The sequence below is a fragment of the Thunnus maccoyii genome, chromosome 21 (genome assembly GCF_910596095.1).
Source record: "Thunnus maccoyii chromosome 21, fThuMac1.1, whole genome shotgun sequence".
Classification (NCBI taxonomy): Eukaryota; Metazoa; Chordata; class Actinopteri; order Scombriformes; family Scombridae; genus Thunnus; species Thunnus maccoyii.
Window position 1 is genome coordinate 7,473,893 of NC_056553.1, and position 22,159 is coordinate 7,496,051.

A 22,159-nucleotide genomic window follows, 5' to 3' on the forward strand; every position below is an offset into this window, starting at 1 on the left:
AAACCATGTCAAATAACAGCGCTCAGGTCGGGACTCGTAGCGTAGCGAGGTTACATCGCTGTCTCCGTCTCTCTCCTCTGCTTCGTTCTGTCTCTGTGTCATGGATGTATAAATAGCTGCAGGTCTGTGTGTCTGATGGTGTTGAGCTTTGGCCGAGTGGTCAGTGCAGTCGTCCGCGGTCTTGGAGACCAACGTTTGAGACCTGGAGTGGGAACCCTACTTTGCAAAATAGTTTATTGAAGAACACTCATTTAACACTCTAATATCCTAAAATTAGAAGTGCAATAAAAACAAAAACAGGACTGTTACACCTATTTCCACTTTTATTCAAATACAAATACAAATAATTTTGCTGCCTCAAGATATACAGATACAAATACAAATACTGGGCTTTCTGCACATCCCTAGTTGGTGCTCATCATTTCTATTTGGTAATAATCCAGCTATAAATGTTGGTAATCCAATAAATATTTTTAAAAAATCACAACCTTGTTACCCCAAAGTTCTTATAATGGATTTTCACTGATTTAGAATAAAGCCAATAGTTACAACTTAGAAAGCCTTTATGATGTGTGCATTGATCTTTCACACTCAAACATTTACATTATGACATCTTTATATTTTCTGTTAATGGAATTTAATGTTGTGTAAATGACACTCTTTTCCTTTGTCCATTTAGCTATAACATTTCATGCCAAAAAGACATGCTTGATGTTATTGACACACTGTCTCCGACTATCTGTCCATCATTTGTGCAGGAGCTGGGCAGTGTTTACAGCACTCTGGCTGCCATCCTCAACTCCGGTGATATCGAGTTTTCTCCGGTTGCCTCTGAGCACCAAACAGACAAGAGCAACATCTGCAACATTTCTGTCCTGGAAAATGGTGAGACAGAGAGAGAAAGACATGGCTCCACTCCCATATACGTATAATGACGTAAAACCAAACGTGACTTTTCATTTCCTCTGCTATACCCTCACTCCTCCTCCTCCTCCTCCCTCCTCTGCTTCTCTCCATTAACTCTGCAGAGAGCTCCAGGTGGAATGGAGCTAAATATAGGAAAATATTGTTCTGAAATAAATTATCCACCACTATAGACAGGCTGTTGCAGTATTTTCATTTCCAAACATTCTGTACATTTGCAACGGTTAGATTTTGCAGGACGTTGTTTCCCTCTGGCATTATGTTTTCCATATTTAAACGTCTGCTCTGCTTGCTAATATACAATGCTGTCAATGTGAGGTTTATCACTTTGATGTGATGGATGAGCTGGAAAAAGCAGGTGTTCTTCCTCACTAATATTTTTCTGTGAACCTAGAGCAACTATAATACAACATGTTACTCTCATATTTGAGTCTGTATGTTCATAGCTTCACACCAACATATTCTACACACGTTTGATTAGGAGAAATTCTAAGTTTTATCCTATTTCTCTCTTATCTCATGTCTCCTCAGTGGCCTCTCTGCTGCATATCCGCTCAGATGAGCTCCACGAAGCCCTGACTTCCCACTGTGTTGTGGCCCGGGGAGAGACAATCGTCAGGCCCAACACAGTGGAAAAAGCGGCGGAGGTGAGGGATGCCATGGGCAAGGCTCTCTACGGTCGCCTCTTCAGCTGGATTGTCAACCGCATCAACACGCTGCTGCGGCCCGACAGCCACCTAGGGTAAGATCGGGAGCAGAAAGTGTGATGCAATGTGCTTGTCTGTCGTGAATTCAGAATGAGGTCATCTCACAAAGTTCCAACTTTTGCATGGAAAGTGTGAAAATGTATGGACAATGGACTTTATCACTGCCAGCATTTGAGAGCCGTGGAATCTGTTTTGATAATGCAGAAAGGCATAAAAGATTAATGTTATTTCATCTTGGTACAGATCAGTGGTTCCCAACTGGAGGGGTCATGAATGATATATATTTCTTCAACCAAAAAAAGGGGAAATGAATGTCTGTACAAATTTTGAGGCAATCTATCCAATACTTACTAAGACATTTCATACAAAACCTCATGTTGACGCTAGAGGAAAAGTCAGGGGATCACCAAAGTCGTTATCCTCTATCCTCTGGGCACCATGGGTGTCTGTACAAAATTTGATGGGAATCCATCAAGGAGTTGTTGATATATTTCAGTCTGGATCAAAGTAGTGGACTGACCGACAGACTGACCTCCCCATCCCTTGAGCCATGCTGCTCACATGGCTAATTCAAAAACGTTTCATTCTTCTCACCTCCAGAGAGGATGACAAGGGCTTGAACATCGGCATCCTGGACATCTTCGGTTTTGAGAACTTCAAGAAGAACTCTTTCGAGCAACTCTGCATCAACATCGCCAACGAGCAGATCCAGTTTTACTTCAACCAGCACATATTCGCTTGGGAACAGGTGAAGTACCGCCCACACTCGCATCCGTCTTAACTTATCACTGAAATCAAAGAATGCTTTCTGAGTACTTGAATACGTCCTGGGAAGCACTTTGTATGCATTTTTCACCTCTGTACTACCTCATTTCCATCTAAATGGCGATAACATGTCATCGTTTTTCACCCAGCGCTTTAAGAGTGATGGCAAGGGTAAAATATGCTGCTGTCTTTATTTACGGGAGAACGAGGTTCATGAGTCTCCCTTTATGTGGTCTCGTGGGTGTGTTTTGCCTTGGGGGGCAGAGAATAGTTTGCTAATGTTAAATGATTTGGTCTCACCCATGGAGAGGAGCTATAAATCATCCCAAACGAGGGTCAATTAGGAGATGAAGACAGTTAGTGTTGGACTTAAACTCACTCCTGGGTATTGTTGGCACCAGGCCCAGAAATACATTTGTCCTATATTGCCGCCATATATACTGAGCGTAAAGGAATTATACTGTGCTGCTGGGATTAATAGGCATCACATAATCTGAAATAATCGGGCTGTGGTGGATGTAAAAAGGAATAACTCCTCAAATACTTTTATGTCTTCCTCTTTCCTGCACTGAAACATGACTTAATTATACACCTACTGTATACTACATGTTTACATATATGTTTCCATTTGTGGTTACACACAGTATTGCCCCAGTCTTATCTGCATCCCTGCAGATTCCCTCATGTGGTTTGTTTACTTCACAGTGTGCATTTCATGCTAGAATAAGCACATTGATTTGATTTGATTTTTCCCCATTTTTTCCTTTTCTTCCATGAATAGAAATCTGTCTCTCCGATGATGTTGCTGAGTCATACAAGGAAGCTCTAAGAGTCAGTCAACCTGATGTGATCAGGTTAGCTCAGTATAAAGTAGAGATCTAAAGCTCGCTTTGCCCTCCAGACCAGATATATCGGAATGGGGGAAGGGGAGTGTGTCACCAACTAAAACCAAATAAAAGGCAACAAATTAATTTTGTCAATGGAGGGCTCACAGCCGATTTATAATTTCAGATGTCTCCAGTATGCACTCTTACTCTAGATTTTAGAATAATCAAGCATGACATGAGGAAAGTAAAGATAAAAGTGAGTATAAAGTGGCTGGTTAGGATGGAAAATCGTCATCAAGGAATATAATATCTCCAAGTAAAAAAAACCTAAACAAATTCTCAATACTTGTCAACTAAAAAACCAATACCAGGCTACATTAAAGTGAAACTTCATATTTAGAAGATCTCCTTCCACAAATAATTCAACTGTCTTTAAACAAATGATTAAATTCATCACCATGTCTCCCACTGCTCTACAGGATGAATACCTCAATGAAGAGGTGGATGCTCGGATGATTGAGTATGAAGACAACCGGCCCCTCCTGGACCTGTTCTTGCAGAAGCCCATGGGGATGCTGTCTCTTCTGGATGAGGAGAGTCGATTTCCACAGGCCACTGATCAGACCCTCGTAGGTCAGTCTCTTCAGCTATGACAGGAGAAAATCTGTGTTGGGGTTCATTCATTTTCTACAGCCTTTATTTTTGCCCAGGAAATGTTGGCGGATCATGCAAAGTATCACATTTTTTAGCATGGGGACAGAGTTTTTATTCAAATACCTTAAGCCAATTTAACATGAAAAATGAAGGAGAAGCTAACTTTTTGGACTAATTTATAATCTGAAATCTAACACCTGAAGGACTGAACCAAATCTCATCCCTTGTTTCTGGCGATCAGAACAGAAGATATGGTTTATTTCCACCAAGCAAAGTGTCAAAACAATATTAAGAAGCATCTAATCATGTTTAAATAAGGTAGTTTTCTCACAGTGCAGGTATAAGGTACTTCAGATATGTCATTCTTAGTTATTAATCTCACTTACATAACCTTGGATGGTTGTAAGTAACAGGTATGTTATTGGCTGTTTTAGAGAAATTTGAAGATAACTTGAAGACCAAAAGCTTCTGGAGACCAAAGAGGGTTGACCTTGGCTTTGGTATTCACCACTATGCTGGAAAGGTAATTATTTGTCCCAGTCTGTCCACTCGGATTTGACTTGATATTTGTATTCATGTTTTTATCTCAAGCCGAAGCTGTGTTAGCCTCTTACATACGCATTTTCCCTCTCTACCAAACTCTAAGGTGATTTACAATGCTGCAGGCTTCTTGGCCAAGAACAGAGACATGCTACCAGCTGATATCGTCCTGCTGCTGAGGTCGTCAGAGAACGAGCTTATTCGCAAGCTCGTTACCCATCCCCTCACCAAAACAGGTAAAGAGGACACCTGGTATTAACAACTTACAGGAAGTGGAAGAAAAGAGGAATAAGACGGAAGCACAACCTTTTGAGCAGCGCTAAATACATGCTTAAAGTAAAACAACGGGCTATTGTTTCCGTTTATAGGAGGCTTTCCCCTCTTAGCTGCCAGACTTTTGTTGTAACAAGTTGGCCTTGGCAGTGAGAGAGTCCTTTGTTGGCAGAGCAGGCCGCCAACTCTGTCAAAATCGAATCACAAAGCCAATAATCACATAATCACTCTTTTAAAGTAGTGTTAAAGCTCCTGCATTGAGCATCAGTGTTTCATGTCAGTGTGAGGTTGTTTCCAATTACCTAAACTATATATATATATATGGCAAGATTACTGGACTTCTTGTATCTGATCCACTGAGTTTATTGACTTAAGTTTTAAAGTATCATCAGTATCAGCCCGTTCCCAGAATTCTAGACTTCTTTATGCTAAACAGCCTGATAAAAATATGCATACAGGTCTGTTTCTGTGGATGATTCCCAAATGTATGACTCTCCCCCGGTGAGTAAGAACAGTTCGCCAACTGACTCTCATCCTCTCTTTGTTTATCTCACAGGCAACCTTGCCCACACCAAGGGTAAAGCCATAAACACAATGCGCAGCCCACGGACTCCGACACGCACCATCACCTTCGCCAAGGTATTTACAGCTCTGTCTGCGTTATCACTGTATTATCTCCCACATCGAGAACTTCCCCTGAAAAGTTGTTTGATATTGTTTTTAGCTCACTACCAAAGCCAAGAAGTCAAGTCAAGTCAAGTCAATTTTATTTCTATAGTGCCAAATCATAACAGAAATGATCTCAGGGCACTTTTCATATATGTAGAGCAGGTCTAGACCGTACATTACTCAATAATACAACCGCAATATTATGAGCAAGTACTTGGTGACAGTGGCATGGAAAAACTCCCTTTTAACAGGAAGAAACCTCCAGGCTCTAGAACCAGGCTCTGGTTGGACGGCCATCTGCCTCGACTGGTTAGGTTGAGAGAGAAAGAGAGAGGGGGGGAGGGGACAGAGAAAGAGAGCGAGAGTAGGAGGGAAGAGAGCATAGCACAATGCAAGTTCCACATACAGATGTATAGTAATAATAATAATAATAATAATAATAATAATAATAATAATAATAATAATAATAATAATTGTAGCAGTGGGTGTTTAGCAGGATCACAGGGGCTGTGGGTGGCCTGCAATCACAGATCCAGATTCTACAGACTCTGCTGGAGGCAGAAATACCTGCAGAAAGCAACAGGAGGAGAGAGAAATGAGACATTAAAGTACAAAACTATGGGAGAGAAAGAGATGCTGAGTTAGTAACATGCATTAATGGTACATGAATGCATACAGATGGAGAGGGAGAGGAGGAGAGAGGAGCTCAGTGCATCATGGGAAGTCCCCTGGCAGTCTAGGCCTATAGCAGCATAACCAAGAGCTGGTCCAAGGCAGGCCTGTCTCACCCTAACCATAAACTTTAACAAAAAGGAAAGTTTTACACCTACTCTTAAACGTAGAGAGGGTGTCTGACCCCCCGGACTGAAACTGAAAGATAGCTCCACAGGAGAGGAGCCTGATTGCTGAAGGCTCTGCCTCCTATTCTACTTTTGGAGACTCTTGGAACCACAAGTAAGCTGCATACTGGGAGCACAGTGTTCCAGTGGGGTAATAGGGTACTTTGAGATATGATGGTGCCTGACCATTAAGGGCTTTGTAAGTGAGGAGAAAGATTTTAAATTCTCTTCTGGATTTTACAGGGAGCCAGTGCAGCAAAGCTAAAATGGGAAAAATATGATCTCTTTTTCTAGTTCTTGTCAGTATTGGTGCAGCTGCATTCTGATCCAGCTGGAGAGTCTTTAGAGACTTGTTAGGGCAGCTTGATAATAAGAAATTGCAATAATCCAGCCTAGAAGTAACAAATGCATGGACTAGTTTTTCTGCATCTTTTTGAGACAGGTTGTGCCTCATTTCTGCAATGTTACGTAAGTGAATAAAGGCAGTCCTTGAAATGTGTTTTATGTGGGAGTTGAAGGACATATCCTGATCAAAGATAACTCCCAGATTTCTTACAGAGGTGCTGGAGGCCAGGGTAATGCCATCAAGAGTAGCTATATCATTAGATAATGTGTTTCTAAGGTGCTTAGGGCCAAGCACAATAACTTCAGTTTTGTCTGAGTTTAATAACAGAAAATTGCAGATCATCCAGGTGTTTATGTCCTTAAGGCATGCTTGGAGTTTGATTAACTGGTTTCATCAGGCTTCATTGATAAACATAATTGGATATCATCTGCATAACAATGAAAATTTATGGAGTGTTTCCTACTAATATTACTGAAAGGAAGCATATATAAGGGTGAATAGTATTGGTCCAAGCACAGAACCTTGTGGAACTCCGAGTCTAACTTTTAAGAAGATGAAAGATTTATTGTTAACGTGTACAAACTGAAATCAATCTGATAAATAGGACTTAAACCAGCTTAGTGCAGTACCTTTAATGCCATTTAAATGTTCCAGTCTCTGTAATAGGATGTGATTGTCAATGGTGTCAATTGCAGCACTAAGATCCAACATGTACAGAGTGAAGTCCTTTGTCCGATGCAATTAGGTGGTCATTTGTAACTTTCACCAGTGCTGTCTCCGTGCTACGGTGCACTCTGAATGCTGACTGAAAATCCTCAAATAAACTATTGTTATGTAGAAAGTCACACAACTGATTGGTGACTGCTTTCTCAAGGATCTTAGAGAGAAATGGAAGGTTAGATATAGGTCTATAGTTGGCTAAAACACCTGGATCAAGAGTAGGCTTTTTAAGAAGAGGTTTAATTACAGCTACTTTAAAGGACTGTGGTACATAGCCTGTTAATAAAGACAGATTGATAATATCTATTAAAGAAGTGCTCACTAAGGTTAAGACTTCCTTAAGCAGCCTAGTTGGGATGGGGTCTAAGAGACAGGTTGATGGTTTAGATGAAGAAATCATTGAAGTTAGTTCAGGAAAGAAAAACAGTCTAAATATGTATCAGGTTTTACAGCTGTTTCTAAGGTTCCTGTGTTTGAGCATAAACCAGTGCCTGTTGAGGGCTCTAGGTGATGAATTTTGTCTCTAATAGTTAGAAATTTATCATTAAAGACGCTCATGAAGTCGTTACTACCAAGAGCTATAGGAATACATGGATCAATAGAGTTATGACTCTTTATCAGCCTGGCCAAAGAGCTGAAAAGGAACCTAGGACTGTTTTTATTCTCCTCTATTAATGATGAGTAATAGGAGGTTCTGGCATTACAGAGGGCCTTCCTATATGTTTTAAGACTATCTTGCCACACTAAGCGAGATTCTTCCAGTTTGATGGAACAACATATCCTTTCAAATTTTCATGATGTTTGCTTTAATTTGTGGGTTTGGGAGTTATACCATGAAGCTAACCTCTTTTGTTTTATTATCTTCTTTTTAGAGGGGCAATGGAGTAGAGTTGAGTTGAGTGTAATTTGCAGTGAGCCTGCAGCACTATCAAAAGATGATCAATTTGGGAGGGACTAAAGTTATAGCATAAGAGTCCTCTGTTGTATTGAGACATGGCATTGAATTAAATGGATGATGGAATCGCTTCCTTAAATTTAGCTACAGCACTATCAGACAGACATCTAGTGAAGACATTTTTGTCTAATGGTGTGTAGTCCTGTAATAGGGAATTCATAAGTTATTAAATAATGGTCTGATAAAATAGGATTCTGTGGAAAGACTATTAAATGTTAAATTTCGATGCCATATGCCAGAACAAGATTAAGGACGTGGTTAAAACTGTGCGTGAGTTTATTTACACTCTGAGAGAAGCCAATTGAGTTTAATAATGAGAAAAACACAGTGGTAAGGCTTTCATTATCGACATTCCATGAATAATGAAACTACCTACTATAATTACTTTATCTGTACTTAAGGACTAAACTTGATAAAAACTCTGAGAATTCAGATAAAAATTCAGAGTACAGGCCAGGAGGACGGTACACTATAACAAATAGAATTGGCTGTAATGTTTTCCAGGTTGGGTGAGAGAGATTAAGAACAAGGCTTTCGAATTAGTCATGAACTGCTCTTGAATAACAATTCAGGTTCTCTTGTGTTTTCCATTTATGTTCCTACTTTTTTTTTTTACCCAACTGTGACCATAGTTTCTTTTTCTTTTTCTTACCTGTTTGTTTCCCTTTTCCTCATCTCTCTTTCTGTCAACGCATTTCTATCGTAAAGATGGGAGTGCTAACATTATACAGTTCCTTTTCTTTCAGTGAGGTAATGAATATATTTCCATATAGTTTGTGTCTAAGTATTATTTTACCAACATAGTCACCCTCACTCCTGCTCTAAAATGTACAAGTGAATCCAAATTTAGTGGTCTGTATGTCTAGTAGAGCCAGTTTCTACTAAATCCTGTGTAGACGATTTTCACCTTATCCACAAAGTCTGTATGCACAGTTTGCTCATGCATGTGTGCATACAAGTGCAACCTTGCTTTGTAGAATGTATAAACACTTCTGCAACTCAATTAAGTGTTCTTTTGGTTTCTTTCATATCTATCGCTGTGGTATATTTTTCTGTTTATAGCACCACGCCTCATACTAGTAACTCATTCAAGTAAAATCACTTGCATAGTGAATTAAAGTTTTAAAATTTGCTTTAAAGTGTCTTAAAACTTTGAATGTTGCACTCCAAGCATTCAATAACCAGCCTGAGTCTCTTTGAGTTGCCAAATAAAACTCCTGGTAATTTCATCATATGACTTACTTTAGTGAATTAGTTCACATTGTGACACGATTGCAGTGCCTGCTAAATGTAAGACCTCAGGCAATTTGTTCACCTGAAAGCAACTGACAGTAGCTACATTTAAATGCACTGTGTTTGATGAGTCATCAAATCTATTTCCATTCATCTGCACATTTTAGAAAAAAAGCTCATCAAAGGCTTTGCTCTTAAGCCACAATGAGCGTTCAAAATGCTACAAACAGTAGTATTAGGCTGATGGCTTGCTATAAAGGTGGTTCTCCCCAGTGTTTTAGTGCTGAGTGTTAGATGTGGAGCTTGTTGAATTTAAAAACATGTTAGATGCAGTATCAGTTTAATATATTTTATATGTAATTTATTAAATTCATATTGATGTAACATTCTGTGATGTCTTTAGAGATAGCTGTACTGTAATTCTATTTCTAAGCGCATACATATGTAGTTAATTATGGCATTTTTCATGCTTCTAGTTTTGTTTTTCCATGAAAATAACACGTTTGAAGTCATGTACTCATGCAGATCATTCTCTTGAATTGGCATTCGTTTTTTGTTTATACATTTTATGCGTCTCTTTTGCAGCCTTCTCGGGAATTAAAGTTCACTCCTGAAAAAAAACGCTTGCTTCATGTGCCTCTTGATGACACAATACAAAAGCAAACGGTGATTGGTGATTTTTCAAAAAAAAAAAAAGATAAAAAGCTTTGATAAAGACACAGTATACAAATAAAAGTGTAATGTAAATGTGGCCTCCATTACAACTCTAAAGATGTGAAACTCCAACAGGTGTGCTTCAGTTGGCACAGTTGCTAATACTGCACATTAACATTAGTTTGGTGTCCTTATTTCGTCGTCTTGTGTTCAACTACCTACTGTAGGTGGCCTTATGTGCACTGTACCAAATGTATCCCATAAAGTTGTATGTAATTAGTGTGTAGAGTGTACTGTAGTTACCCATACAGTATAGCATGATTTATTTTGTTTTTTGATAAGCTGGATGTTTGTTTGTTCAGCCGGGTGACCCTGGAGATACACCTTACCACCCGAGAGAAACCACTAACATGAGGACACAAACAGTGGCATCCTACTTCAGAGTAAGAATTTATTCTGTCTTTGTTGCTCTTATTTCAATACAGGTGTTTCCAAAGTCTTTCCTACCAAAACTCAAGCTGTCTAAAGGGTTTCACTCTGCTGTTCTTACTTATACCCCTTCTAGTACTCTCTGATGGACCTGCTGTCCAAGATGGTGGCAGGGCAGCCCCACTTTGTGCGCTGTATCAAACCAAATAACGATCGCCAAGCCAACAAGTTTGACCGGGAGAAGGTCCTGGTTCAGCTGCGATACACCGGGGTTCTGGAGACTGCCAAGATCAGACGGCAGGGCTACTCTCACCGCATCCTCTTTGCCAACTTCATAAAGAGGTCAGCAGGCTCTCACCTCACACCGGGTCCATTTTAGGGGTGGTTTAAGTGATGTTAATCAAACAAAAATCCATGCATTATGTTTGTCGGTCCTCGTGTTAGTGTGCAGCTGACTGGGCTGATTGTTTCAGGTATTACATCTTGGCTTTCCATGCTCATGAGGAACCAGCGGCGACTCCAGAAACATGTGCTGCAATACTGGAGAAGGCCAAGCTGGAGAACTGGGCGATGGGGAAGACTAAGGTAAAAGAGTGATATTTTATTTGAATTGAATTTATTGTAATTCAGCTCTACATGTGTAAAGTTCAAAGGAACTAAAGCAGCATGGGCTATTGACATTAATAAACCCCCTTTTCAGCCTCTAGTATACTTACTGTAATTTGTGCAGCATCCTGGCTCAGTGAGTAGGAGGAAATTATAACTCCTTACTGAAGTGCCTTTTAGCAACACAATGAGGCCTTTACAAATGTTTAGTACATGAAAGACTGATCATCAAAGTGGTCAAATCAGAACGTTCAATGGCCTCTGGAAATAGTACTGACCCGAGAAAAAGTCCCTGTGAACTTGTCTCGATAATACAGTCTTATTATTTTGTCCACATAATAGTCATGAAGGCCATGCAATTCAGTAACACTTCACATCTCAAACTCTACAAATGTATTATAGAACCTGTTAAGATTTTTTGGGAAAGTCACACAAGAAACTGAATTTTTCCAGCAAGTCAAGACAAGCATGAGAAAGGACATTATGTGCTAGACTGCACTCTGTTACAATCAGGTGGCACCTTAGTAAAAGGAAGCTACTTGTTTGTGTGAGTGCTTTTTAAAAACAACAACAAAAAAAACTACAGTGATAGTGGTGGCGTTGTCTCATGGAACATCTGAAGCACATTTAAACACAGGATCCAAAAGGCCGTTCCAACAATTTGTTAATTGCAATCAAAGATGAATTAACGGTTGCATGGATGATGGATCATGTGATGTGAAAGGAAATATTACAAATCAGAACACTAGCAATAAAGAAATAATTGAATAAATAAAGTAAATTAGGTTGTCATTCTAAATTACATTGTTAATGTATGCATGAAAATATAATGCAATAAAAAATAATCAGTTAAACTTTCAAACTAATCTATGGAATATTAACTGAAAAGATTAAAATTATGTGGGTGAAAAGTCTGTATCTACATTTTTTCTCTCACACAAACAAAGGTTTTGGAAGGAAAGTGACTCACTGGCTTAGAGGGTTGAGTTTGTAACTTCTGGGAGTGTGCAGTGAGTGGCAGTCAGTGCATTGAGTTAAGTGGGGTGGTTTGAGGTAAAACGAGGCTGGAGACTTGTGATTTAACAGATTTCTCGCGTCAGTCACATAGATTGAAACTTAAGCAGAAGTTACACAGGGAGAAAAGTTGCTATTTGTCCCCACAATGTTAGCAAATGTGAAATGTGGTTCCAAAGCTGCTCAACTGACTCTGTAGTTGACTCTGAATTCACATTGTAGAAAGGGCATGTAAAGTTGATTAAGTGCTTTATGTGTCCTGGCTCTCAGGTTTTTCTCAAGTACTACCATGTTGAACATCTGAATCTGATGGTGCAGCAGGCCACACAACGAATCATTGTGCTCCAGGCTTACGTCCGAGGCTGGATGGGGGCCAAACGGTACCGCCGGATATTGAGAGAGCGAGAACAGAGTGCTTTGGTGCTGCAGTCAGGTTAGTGAACCGTACATGATCTATTAGAAGATTACCAAATCATCAATCACAGTCATGGTAATTTATGCTTTAATGTCCAGCTTACAGAGGTCATAAAGCTCGGAAGAGGGTCGCTGATGACAAAAACAAAGCAAAGTTTGAGGCCTTTATCACCCAGTTTCAGGCTGGTAAGAAAATTTTAGGTGGAATCAGTTCAGTCTTTAACAATCCAAGCTTGGTTTGTATTTTATTGGTTTCTCTCGTCTTCCTCTTCAGTTTGCAGGGGCTATCTGGCAAAAAAGAAATACAAGGAGTTGGTAGACGAGAAGAATAAAGCGGCAACCAAGATTCAAGCTCGCTACAGAGGGCACAAGGAAAGAAAAAGCTTCAAAAGAAAACGGTATGAGAGACAGGAAATTCACATAATATGGCACTGAAAAAATAAATTCATGAGTCAGGACAAAATCAAAAGTGTTACAACTAAACATAAAGAACTGAAAGACATCATAGATCAAGATGTACCCATTTTGTTTCTAGGGAAGCCAAAGAGAAGGAAAAAGCTGAGAAAGCTCTGAAAGAAAAGGAGGAACAGATGTCTGAACTAGAGAAGAGCACCGATGAAGACGATGCTCCCAACGAGGAAGAGGAAACTAAGGCTGCCGTGGTTCTCCAGAGCAACTTCAGGGGCTACAAAGAGAGGAAAAAGTTTAAGGAGAGAAAAAAGACAATGGCTGGGGCTGAGCTAGAGTTACCTCCAAACACAGTGTTGGAAGAAGAAGAAGGTGAGCAAGAGCCTACCAGCAAAGAAGAGCAAGAGGAAAAGACAGATGATAAACAAGAGGAGAATGATGAAGATGAAGAAAGCACTTATGAAGCGGAGGAGAATGATGACAGTGATCATACACAGGTGCCAGAAGATGAAGAGCATACAGAGGTGGCAGATGAGATGGTGATTGAGGACGCACTGGCAGCAGATGCTGGAGAGGAAGGGCAAGAAGAGGACAAGATGGAGAATAGACAGGACAACACTGCAGCAGATGAAGAAGTCAACTTAGAGGAGGAAACCAAGGCTGCCACCGTACTCCAGAGTAATTTCAGAGGTCACAAAGAGAGGAAGAAGTTGCAGGAAGAAGGCAAGATCCCAGCCAGGAAAAGCCCAAAAAGCCCAACAGGTGAAGAAGAAGCGCTGACAGCGAGCAGCCCAACAAGCGAGGAAGATGTACCCACAGCTGAAGCACCAACAGAGACAGAAAAAGAAGAAGAATCAACAGAAGAACAAGAAGCAGCAGATGTTTCTGCAAGTGATGTCAAGGCAGATGACCCGGACGAGACCAAAGCAGCTGTGGTGCTTCAGAGTAACTTTCGTGGCCACAAGGAGCGCAAACGACTCGAGGAGGAAGGAAAGATCCCTCCGAAAAGGAAGAAGGAAAAAGAGGTAACTCCAGAATCTCAGGAAGAGGAAGAAGAGGTGATGCAGACAGAAGAATCAGTGCCAGACTCCCAGCAGGACGTGTCTGTTGAGAACCCAGAGGGACTGGATGAGGAGGAAAAAGCTGCTACTGTCCTTCAAAGTAACTTCAGAGGCCATCGGGAGCGAAAGAAACTGAAAGCAGAAAGAGAAGCACAAAAGACAAAGGACAAAACAGAGGAAGAAGCTGTTTTTACCAGTGATGCAGAAGAAGGAACTAAAGAGGAGGAAGAGGAGGACGAGGCCCTGGATGTTACTGAAATTGTGATAGAACATAAAGAGGAGACAGACGCTGAAAAAGAAAGACTGGAGGAAGAGCACGCTGCAGTGAAGATCCAGAGTAACTTCAGAGGGTACAAGGAAAGGAAGAACCTGAAGGCCAACAAGGAAGCAACGCAGAAAGAAGCTGAGCAACTAGAGAACTTCTCAAAAGAGGTTTCAGTAATAGCTTTAAACACATTTTGTTGCAGCTAATCATCCCTCCGACTTTTCATTTTAATCTTCTCGTATATTGTTGTTGTCCAATCTCTTCAACAGATCGCAAAGACTTCTCAGGACTTTGTATCCCTGCAGCAGAAGTTGAACGAGATCATCCAGGCCCATCAATCAAACCCTGAGAACAATGGCATGTTTGTGAGAGGAAAAGCAATAAATGGCTACGCGTCCCAGAATCACCAGTCAAGTAAGATAAGTGAGATTGGCTCTGTGAAAAAAAACAGATTGTAAAGCAATACATATAATGCATAGTGTCAGCATGGAGGTTAATGTACATTTTTGGTTGTGTTTTTGAAGCCCTGAACCATCAGATAATTAAGAGAGATTGACAGCCTGTTTTCTTAAAGTCTCTCCATCTTTCAGAGAGTATTTGAACAATAGACACACAGTACAAAGTGGAGTTGGGACACATTCACTGCAACTGAGTCATTTCCTGCCACACTAAAAAGAAAAAAAGGGATTATCTTCAGTATTTAATTATAAATGTCCAAGATTTGGGGTAGGTAGGGTTAGTATCTCAAAGTTACAGGTGTGTGCCAGTGTGCCGTTTCCACGTGATCCTAATTTCTCGATGTAGAAAAAGACACAGAGAGCTTTTACCGTCTTTTCACAGTAGAAGGTGATGTTATCAATGGACGGCGTCCTTTCTCTTCTCTCTCGTGAGGGCTTGATTAGATCAGTAAACCTGGGAAAGTCAAGTGGCAAAACAGAAAAAGCGTCTCTCAACCCGATGTGTCATCAAAAATAGAATTTGATTTGCACAGGGATAGGTGTAATTGCTTTTGGGGAGGTGAGCAACAGAAGACAGCAAATGGAAAGTTCACGTCACAAAACAGAGCTGGCAGCTTAAATGTCATTGTTATGGTGTTCAGTTGCCCAAGAAAAATAATTATGTAATAAAACCAATGATTGCCTCTCCTTGATTGGCACCATGATTATTCTGCCACTCATTTCATCTTCTGTGTATTTTTTAATTATATTACAAAAAGATTGTAGGATTACAACATCTTTTGAAGAGGTATGTGTACTATGTGTTTGATTCTCAAATTTAAATGAGATTTTAATCTGATTTGATATGAATATTCATATAAGCAATCTAGTATCCCACAAATTGAGTCAATATTAGATGATTCCCAGCTCACAATTAACATCAGACATTTACAACATTCGGTGCCAGTGCAGACAGTTGTGTGCCCTTTATGGAGCAAGACAGAATCATGCTTTCCTTAGTTTATCCTAATCCTAAACATATCATAACACAAGTGTTTTAGTTGACAAAACGTAATCATAACTTAAAGTAAGTCAGTGCACCTTTTGCTGAACAGCAACTGCTCAGTTAACAACGACATATTGTAGTGACACATAAACTATAGACCCAATTTTAAAAAGGCGAGTGATTGAGTGAGAAAAGCCTCGATCATCCTCCAATTTTGCACCAAACACCCGTCCATATGTGCTAATCAGCATAAGCAGAAAACAATTTAACACCTGCATCAGTGATTTACAAACGTTAAGTCGGTTTAACAATGAATGTTTAGGGACTTTAGAGGTGCTGGTTTGGTGGATTTTGTTACCTTTAGATGGAGCCAGGTTAGCTGGTTCTGCCTGTTTACAGTGTTTATGTGAAGCCAAGCTAACCAGCTGCTGGGAGCTTCATATTTAACAGCCTGACATGAGAGTTGTATTGATCTTCTCGTCTAACTCTTTCTCTCCACCAGAAAATGTTGCTCTGGTGTGTATTTTCCAAAATATCTCACTATTCCTTTAAGTGAAAGCAACAAACAGCAGCTCCACCTGACTTTATTTATTTTTATTGTATGTTTTTGGCATTTATGCCTTTATTAGACAGTGGGCAGTGAGAAGGCAGAAACATGGGGAGAGAGAGGTGGGTATCACATGCAACAAGGGTCCCTGGCTGGAATCAAACCAGGGACAGTACAGTTATGTGGCGTGAGCAGTAACCATTCGGTTAACAGGGTGCTCCATGTGACTCTCCTAGGAGTGTTGAGGTGAAATCAAATTTAAATCACTTGCCCCTTAGTTAGCCACTCAGTAGAAGGTTTTGACCCATATTCTAATATTCAGTGATACTTTTCCAATTAAGTCACACATCCAATGAAGATCCAATCAGGTTCTGACAGTTCATTATCTTCCATATCCATTCAGGTATTCCATTTCCATCCGCACAGTAAATCCCACTGAGCTTCTCTCAGAAAGGGAACATTTGGAAATGTACAACCTGTCCTCATTCATGATGATACTGTGTAAAGTATTATATTGACAAAAATCATTTTTGTTCTACTCTTAAGCTTAGTTTACCCGCTTCTAATGTTTTAGTCATATTTTCATTCTGATAGCACTGTTGATTATATCATGAACTGCACATGAGCAGTAACTCAATATATGCATATTTGAGAGCAATAACCCACTATCCATACATAAACTAAATAATTCCACTAATCATAAACAGGACTATCATAATAATACAGTCATCAGCAATATGTAATAATATGCACATGCTAATAAACTCAATATTTGAAGTACATTTTGGCTCTTAGTCAACACAGAGTTACAGTCTTCCTTAAATCTGGGCATGTTTGCCCTTTTCAGGCTTTTCTTTAGAGCAGCACATGGCCTGAGATAAAGCAGAATGAATTATCTGTGTTATTTCCGACGGCTATTGCAACTCTCTTATAAAATTATGCTTTCTAGCCCCACTTGGTCATTTCTCAGTCCAAAGCTGCCCTCATAAATTTCACTGACATAATAAACTTAATCAGACAAACACAATGAGAGAGAGAGCAGAGGAATGCCAGTCACATTGCTCTTCATGGGAAAAGGTCATCAAATGTTAATCACGTTTTGTGAGCCAGCGTTTCCAACAATTATGGCGGGAATTAATAAGAGGGTGTGTGAAATTGGCTTTACTTTGTTTGAGCAATACATAGTGACCTTTAGATGGAGTTGTTCAATAATATTACAAACTTTTCACCTCCTTTACCTGAGCGCTTCTGCACATGATTGTTTTTGCCATGTGTTTCCCCCTGCATGAGCAAGTGATTAATAATGAGTAACAAGCAAAGGTCATTATAATATATTTATAATTGCAATAACATAGACATGCCCCTAGAGGGATATTGTTACAGTGCAATGACAAATATGATAGATTGCAACACATCCACTACAGTATGGAAGACTTCATGCGTGACAAACAGCTGTTCACAAACACACCTCTCACTTTACGTTCAATAGTTTGCAGGGGAATCGAACACGCATCATCACAAAGTTGTCTGACACTTTATGTGTGTCAAAGGTTGTTTCACATAATCTCTGTTGGAAAATCCAGACCAGTCAAAGGCCTTAGGGTTAAACTGGAGTGTGTATGGAGGGCAGCTCAATAAGCACAACAGAGTCAAAGGTCAGCATCACACTCAGTCTCTGTCAGCTATGTGTAATGATCCCAACAGCTCTCGAGCCATCTGATCATGATGATCGGCCTCGATGACCGCTGCAAACTGTGTCAGCAAGATGGCTGATGGTGCACTTTGAAATAATAGACAAACCATTTAAAATGACCTGACTGTTACTGTAGGTTTAATCACTGAAATAGTCAGTTTTGTTGCTTGACATCTGTTGACCCCCTTCAAATCCAGAAAAGGCTCTTCACGTCATTTTGTTAAGGTCACAGCTTTCAGCAGACATTAGCACCGCCTTCACTTAAATTTGAAGTGGAACAGAGAGAAGTTGGACAAAATAAAACAAAACATAAGGCAAACAAATTTTGTGGGGAATAAAGGGAGAACACTAAGAGGAAGACTGATTTGTTTTGTCATAAAGTTGGAAATGACCTGGAAAAGGATGTTGTGGTGAAAGAACTTACTCACAATGTTCCAGTCACTCACAATGTTCCTGAAAATGGCATTTCAAGACCATTTTTTGTTGGCTAGTATTGTATTTTTCACATGTACATCTAATTTATTTTATGTTTATTTGTATAGGGACAAGTATATAGCTTGAACTAATGCTAAATACCACAGCATTTATAGCCTAAACCAGCTTGCAATGCCCATCCCTAGATCGGCTTTTAAACTGCATAAAAATGCATATACACAATACTCAACAATACATATACACTGAAACACAAAACTCAACAAGAAAATACATACAAAACAGCACTAAACACAAACTATTCATAAGGAATTATACACTAAAAGTATCATAATGTCATCATAATGTAATATTTCTGGTGCAGCTCCAGGAAAGTTTATAATGAAAATAGTGCATAACAGTATATACTGTATGAATGTCTCTCAACCAACATATCTATACAAAACAATCAATTCCCTATCCCATATTTATATAGCCTATATCCAAAAACCCACGTTTAATGGACAGCAACCTCACAAAAGGTTTCTAAATGGCCTTTGGGCATTCTAGGAAATGTAGGAAATAGGAATATTATCAAGGGAATGTGATTATATCAAAAAAAGTAAATTACAACACTTTATTTAACATGCTAGCAGTTCTGTGAGGCAGTACGGAGGTGCTTACGGCTAACGGCAGTCAGCTGACCTGATTATAGCACTGGATATAAAAAAATTCCAATTCATCCTGAGGGGAATATGAATGTCTTCACAAAATATCATGGCAATCCCTCCAACAATTGTTGAGATATTTCAGTCAGGACCAAAGTGGTGGACCACTTAGAGCCATGCTGCTATCATGGCTAAAAATAACTGCAACAACGAATTGAGTATTGCAGACTGATCATGTGTAAAATGTGTATTTGAGGGTCAGTTTTTCCTTTCAGTGTTCACTCATGTGCACACCTTCAACAGGAAGAAGTGGAGCCTCTTTTGTCTCAACACAAAGCAGTTTGAGAAATGAAGCAAAGTGACAAACTTAAACTGCACAGTAATGTTCACACAATACCAGCGTCTGATGTTCTTAAACATCTTCCTTACTTTTCAGCTGACAAGAGATTGTCGAGGACCCCCCGCAGGACCCAGCCGCCGAAGACTCTCAACACACCCGAGGACTCCACCTATTACAACCTGATTCATGTGAGTCACAGAGAAGCTGGTGAACGATTTTAGATACTTACTACAGTCAAGCTTTACAGTCAGATGCCGTGTGACTCTATAACAGCTTTCCTGGCTATTGGCTTTCACAATGCGCTATTGATTGGCAATTTCTTTTCTTTCTGCTGTATTCTTTACAACATACATTATGCTCAGACCATTACAAAGTTGTCTCATACGTATGTTTCAGAGTTTATTTAGTCCACTTGAGGAATATCAGTTCTAGCAGTTTGTTTTTTACAATTATGGTGGTTTGATTTATTTTCAGTGTTTTTATATAATAACAATAATTACACCATATTAAAGAATAAGAGATAAATAAGTAGTTTTAATATTATTTATAACATAGCTGACCAAATAATAATTTTATTACTCTTTTATGAATTTAATACTGGAGAGAAATTCAGTGAAAATCTTTAAGGTAATGGTATTTGATATTTTAGAAATGCATCTATTGTTATTTTACAACAGTGGTGTAGTGTAGGGGCTCCCAATGTGGGAGTCACACTGGGGAGTCATGAGATGAGCAAGAGGATAGGAAAGCAGAATTCATCCATAAAAATTACTCTTTGTAGATACATTCCTTTGTATTCAGGGGTCACATGCCAAAAAGGTTGGGAACCACTGTTCCAAAACCGACTCTGAACACAGAGACTTTGGGTTTTTGATGTGACGTGAACTAATCTGTGCTCTGTCTCTCCACTCAGCGGTCCGTCCAGGATGATAAACGCAAGCCCAGGAAAGACGAGTAAGTCCAGCTCTTATTTTTAAACTAATTTAACAACCTATCTGCACTGTTTTAAAAGGTTGGCCTGCTGCCTGCTTGCTTGGCGTGCCTGGTTCAGAGTAATGACTGTAGTCCTGCACCAACATAAGGACGGTGTCTGGGTCCAAACTCAACGATCTGCAGCATTACATACTGTACACCCTCAGTGAAATTAATTAGCCTCATCTTTCACCTCACTTCCATCCACTGAATATGCTCAATGAAATGAATGTTAGGCATCAGAAATCTTTCTGGTGTTATTCTGTGCAGGATTGTGTGATATTGCTAAATTTATCAGAGGATCAGAGAGTAGAAACTGTGTGTCGGTGAGTGTGTGTGTGTGGTCATGCATATATATGTGTCGTATAGTTCACAAGGTGAGTTTACCACCCTGTGTGTGGGTGTTATAGAAGCCACAGAGGCTGAGAGATAGACCGATAGGGCTGGCTGAACAAGAAGGGGCCAGGGTACTTTATCACAGCAGTCACACACACATACCTCGATGTATACACACACACACACACACACACACGCACACACAGTGCGACACAGTGCTTAACATCAAGGGTAATAATTTGTTAGCAGATAAATAAAGCCTGCGATGGACAGGAGCAGTTTACATGCATCATTAAGGATGAGAAGGTCAAGAGGAAAGATAGCATCTCTGGCTAAAGCTGACAGCAGAGGAGGATGGGAGATGGGAGTAGGTGGTAAGAAGAGTGAAAGCTCGAGAGTAGACAGAGGTGATGACAATAAATGGGAGTAAAGACGTACGGAAGGAGCAGAAACAGTCATTGCATACCACCAAATCCCAAATTGTATTGCTGGTACAATATCACTCAGCATCAAAGTAAGGCTCTTCATGTCTGTTTTATACTATATCCCTAAAATGACATAAAAGTATGAGAAACATAATAGTGAGTCAGACTATTGCCAGCTTATGAAACCTTTCATATTTGCCATCTTCAAAATCAGGTGAAACATCCTCTTTACTGCAGGAAGTGATGTCTTTTATGTTTCCAATAGCATCAACAGCAGTTTGTAGGAAATACGCAGAAGAAGGACTGTTAGCATAAGCAGTGACCCAGAGCTGAACCAGCCCCAGTTATAACCTTGCCACAGCCATGAGGGATAAATTGTTTCCCTGCTGGCCAAACCAGTGCTAAACAGACATGACCATGAGCAACTACAGATTACAAAACTACAAAAGCTACAAAAGCTCAAACCTATACAGCATCAACTGAATATCTAAGAGTATTTGTGAGACTGTGCTGAGGTACAGCACTGCTTAAAGCTCCATGCTAACAATAGCGTGCAAACATGCTCATAATGCTGTTGTATTTTGTATCATGTATGTACAGCATTATCTCTATTGTGTATTGTTTGCCCCATACCTAACTGTACGTATCAAGTGGGTGCATGTCTCTATATTTCTTGTTTTTAATTGTATATCTACTGTGCATTATAGGGAGGTAGCCAGAGCACAAGTATTTCATGCATATGACAATGGCAATAAACCTGAACTAATAGCTACCAGGAACATGTGATGTTTAGCAGGTAAAATGTTTAGCATCTTAGCTTCTTAGCATACTAGCATTAGCTAATTCACACCAAACAAAGAACATCTGAGCTTCATTGGACTTTCACCAGTTCTGTAGGTATTTAGTGAGTGGCTTCCTCTTCTGTTTGGAAAAGCAAGCAAAAGTCCATACAGTAGTGCAGCTTCACAGAAAGCTACCATCTTTTTGTTATTGTTGTTGTCTTTTGGACCCGCACAAACGA

At 39.8% G+C, this 22,159-nt stretch overlaps 1 protein-coding gene across 4 annotated transcripts in view; it reads left to right on the top strand.

The window, feature by feature from the left end:
- myo3a (myosin IIIA) overlaps positions 1–22,159 on the top strand; it is a 63,862-nt gene that overhangs the window by 37,782 nt on the left and 3,921 nt on the right. For all 4 annotated transcript variants that reach the window (XM_042400138.1, XM_042400136.1, XM_042400134.1 and 1 more), the window contains exons 17-33: positions 759–885; positions 1,456–1,666; positions 2,232–2,379; positions 3,703–3,856; positions 4,312–4,400; positions 4,524–4,653; positions 5,247–5,329; positions 10,469–10,549; positions 10,672–10,877; positions 11,009–11,120; positions 12,426–12,588; positions 12,669–12,755; positions 12,844–12,967; positions 13,105–14,470; positions 14,573–14,717; positions 19,502–19,593; positions 20,319–20,359. In XM_042400138.1, the coding sequence (XP_042256072.1) occupies positions 759–885; positions 1,456–1,666; positions 2,232–2,379; positions 3,703–3,856; positions 4,312–4,400; positions 4,524–4,653; positions 5,247–5,329; positions 10,469–10,549; positions 10,672–10,877; positions 11,009–11,120; positions 12,426–12,588; positions 12,669–12,755; positions 12,844–12,967; positions 13,105–14,470; positions 14,573–14,717; positions 19,502–19,593; positions 20,319–20,359 (3,359 nt within the window). The remainder of the gene's footprint in view (positions 1–758; positions 886–1,455; positions 1,667–2,231; positions 2,380–3,702; positions 3,857–4,311; positions 4,401–4,523; positions 4,654–5,246; positions 5,330–10,468; positions 10,550–10,671; positions 10,878–11,008; positions 11,121–12,425; positions 12,589–12,668; positions 12,756–12,843; positions 12,968–13,104; positions 14,471–14,572; positions 14,718–19,501; positions 19,594–20,318; positions 20,360–22,159) is intronic.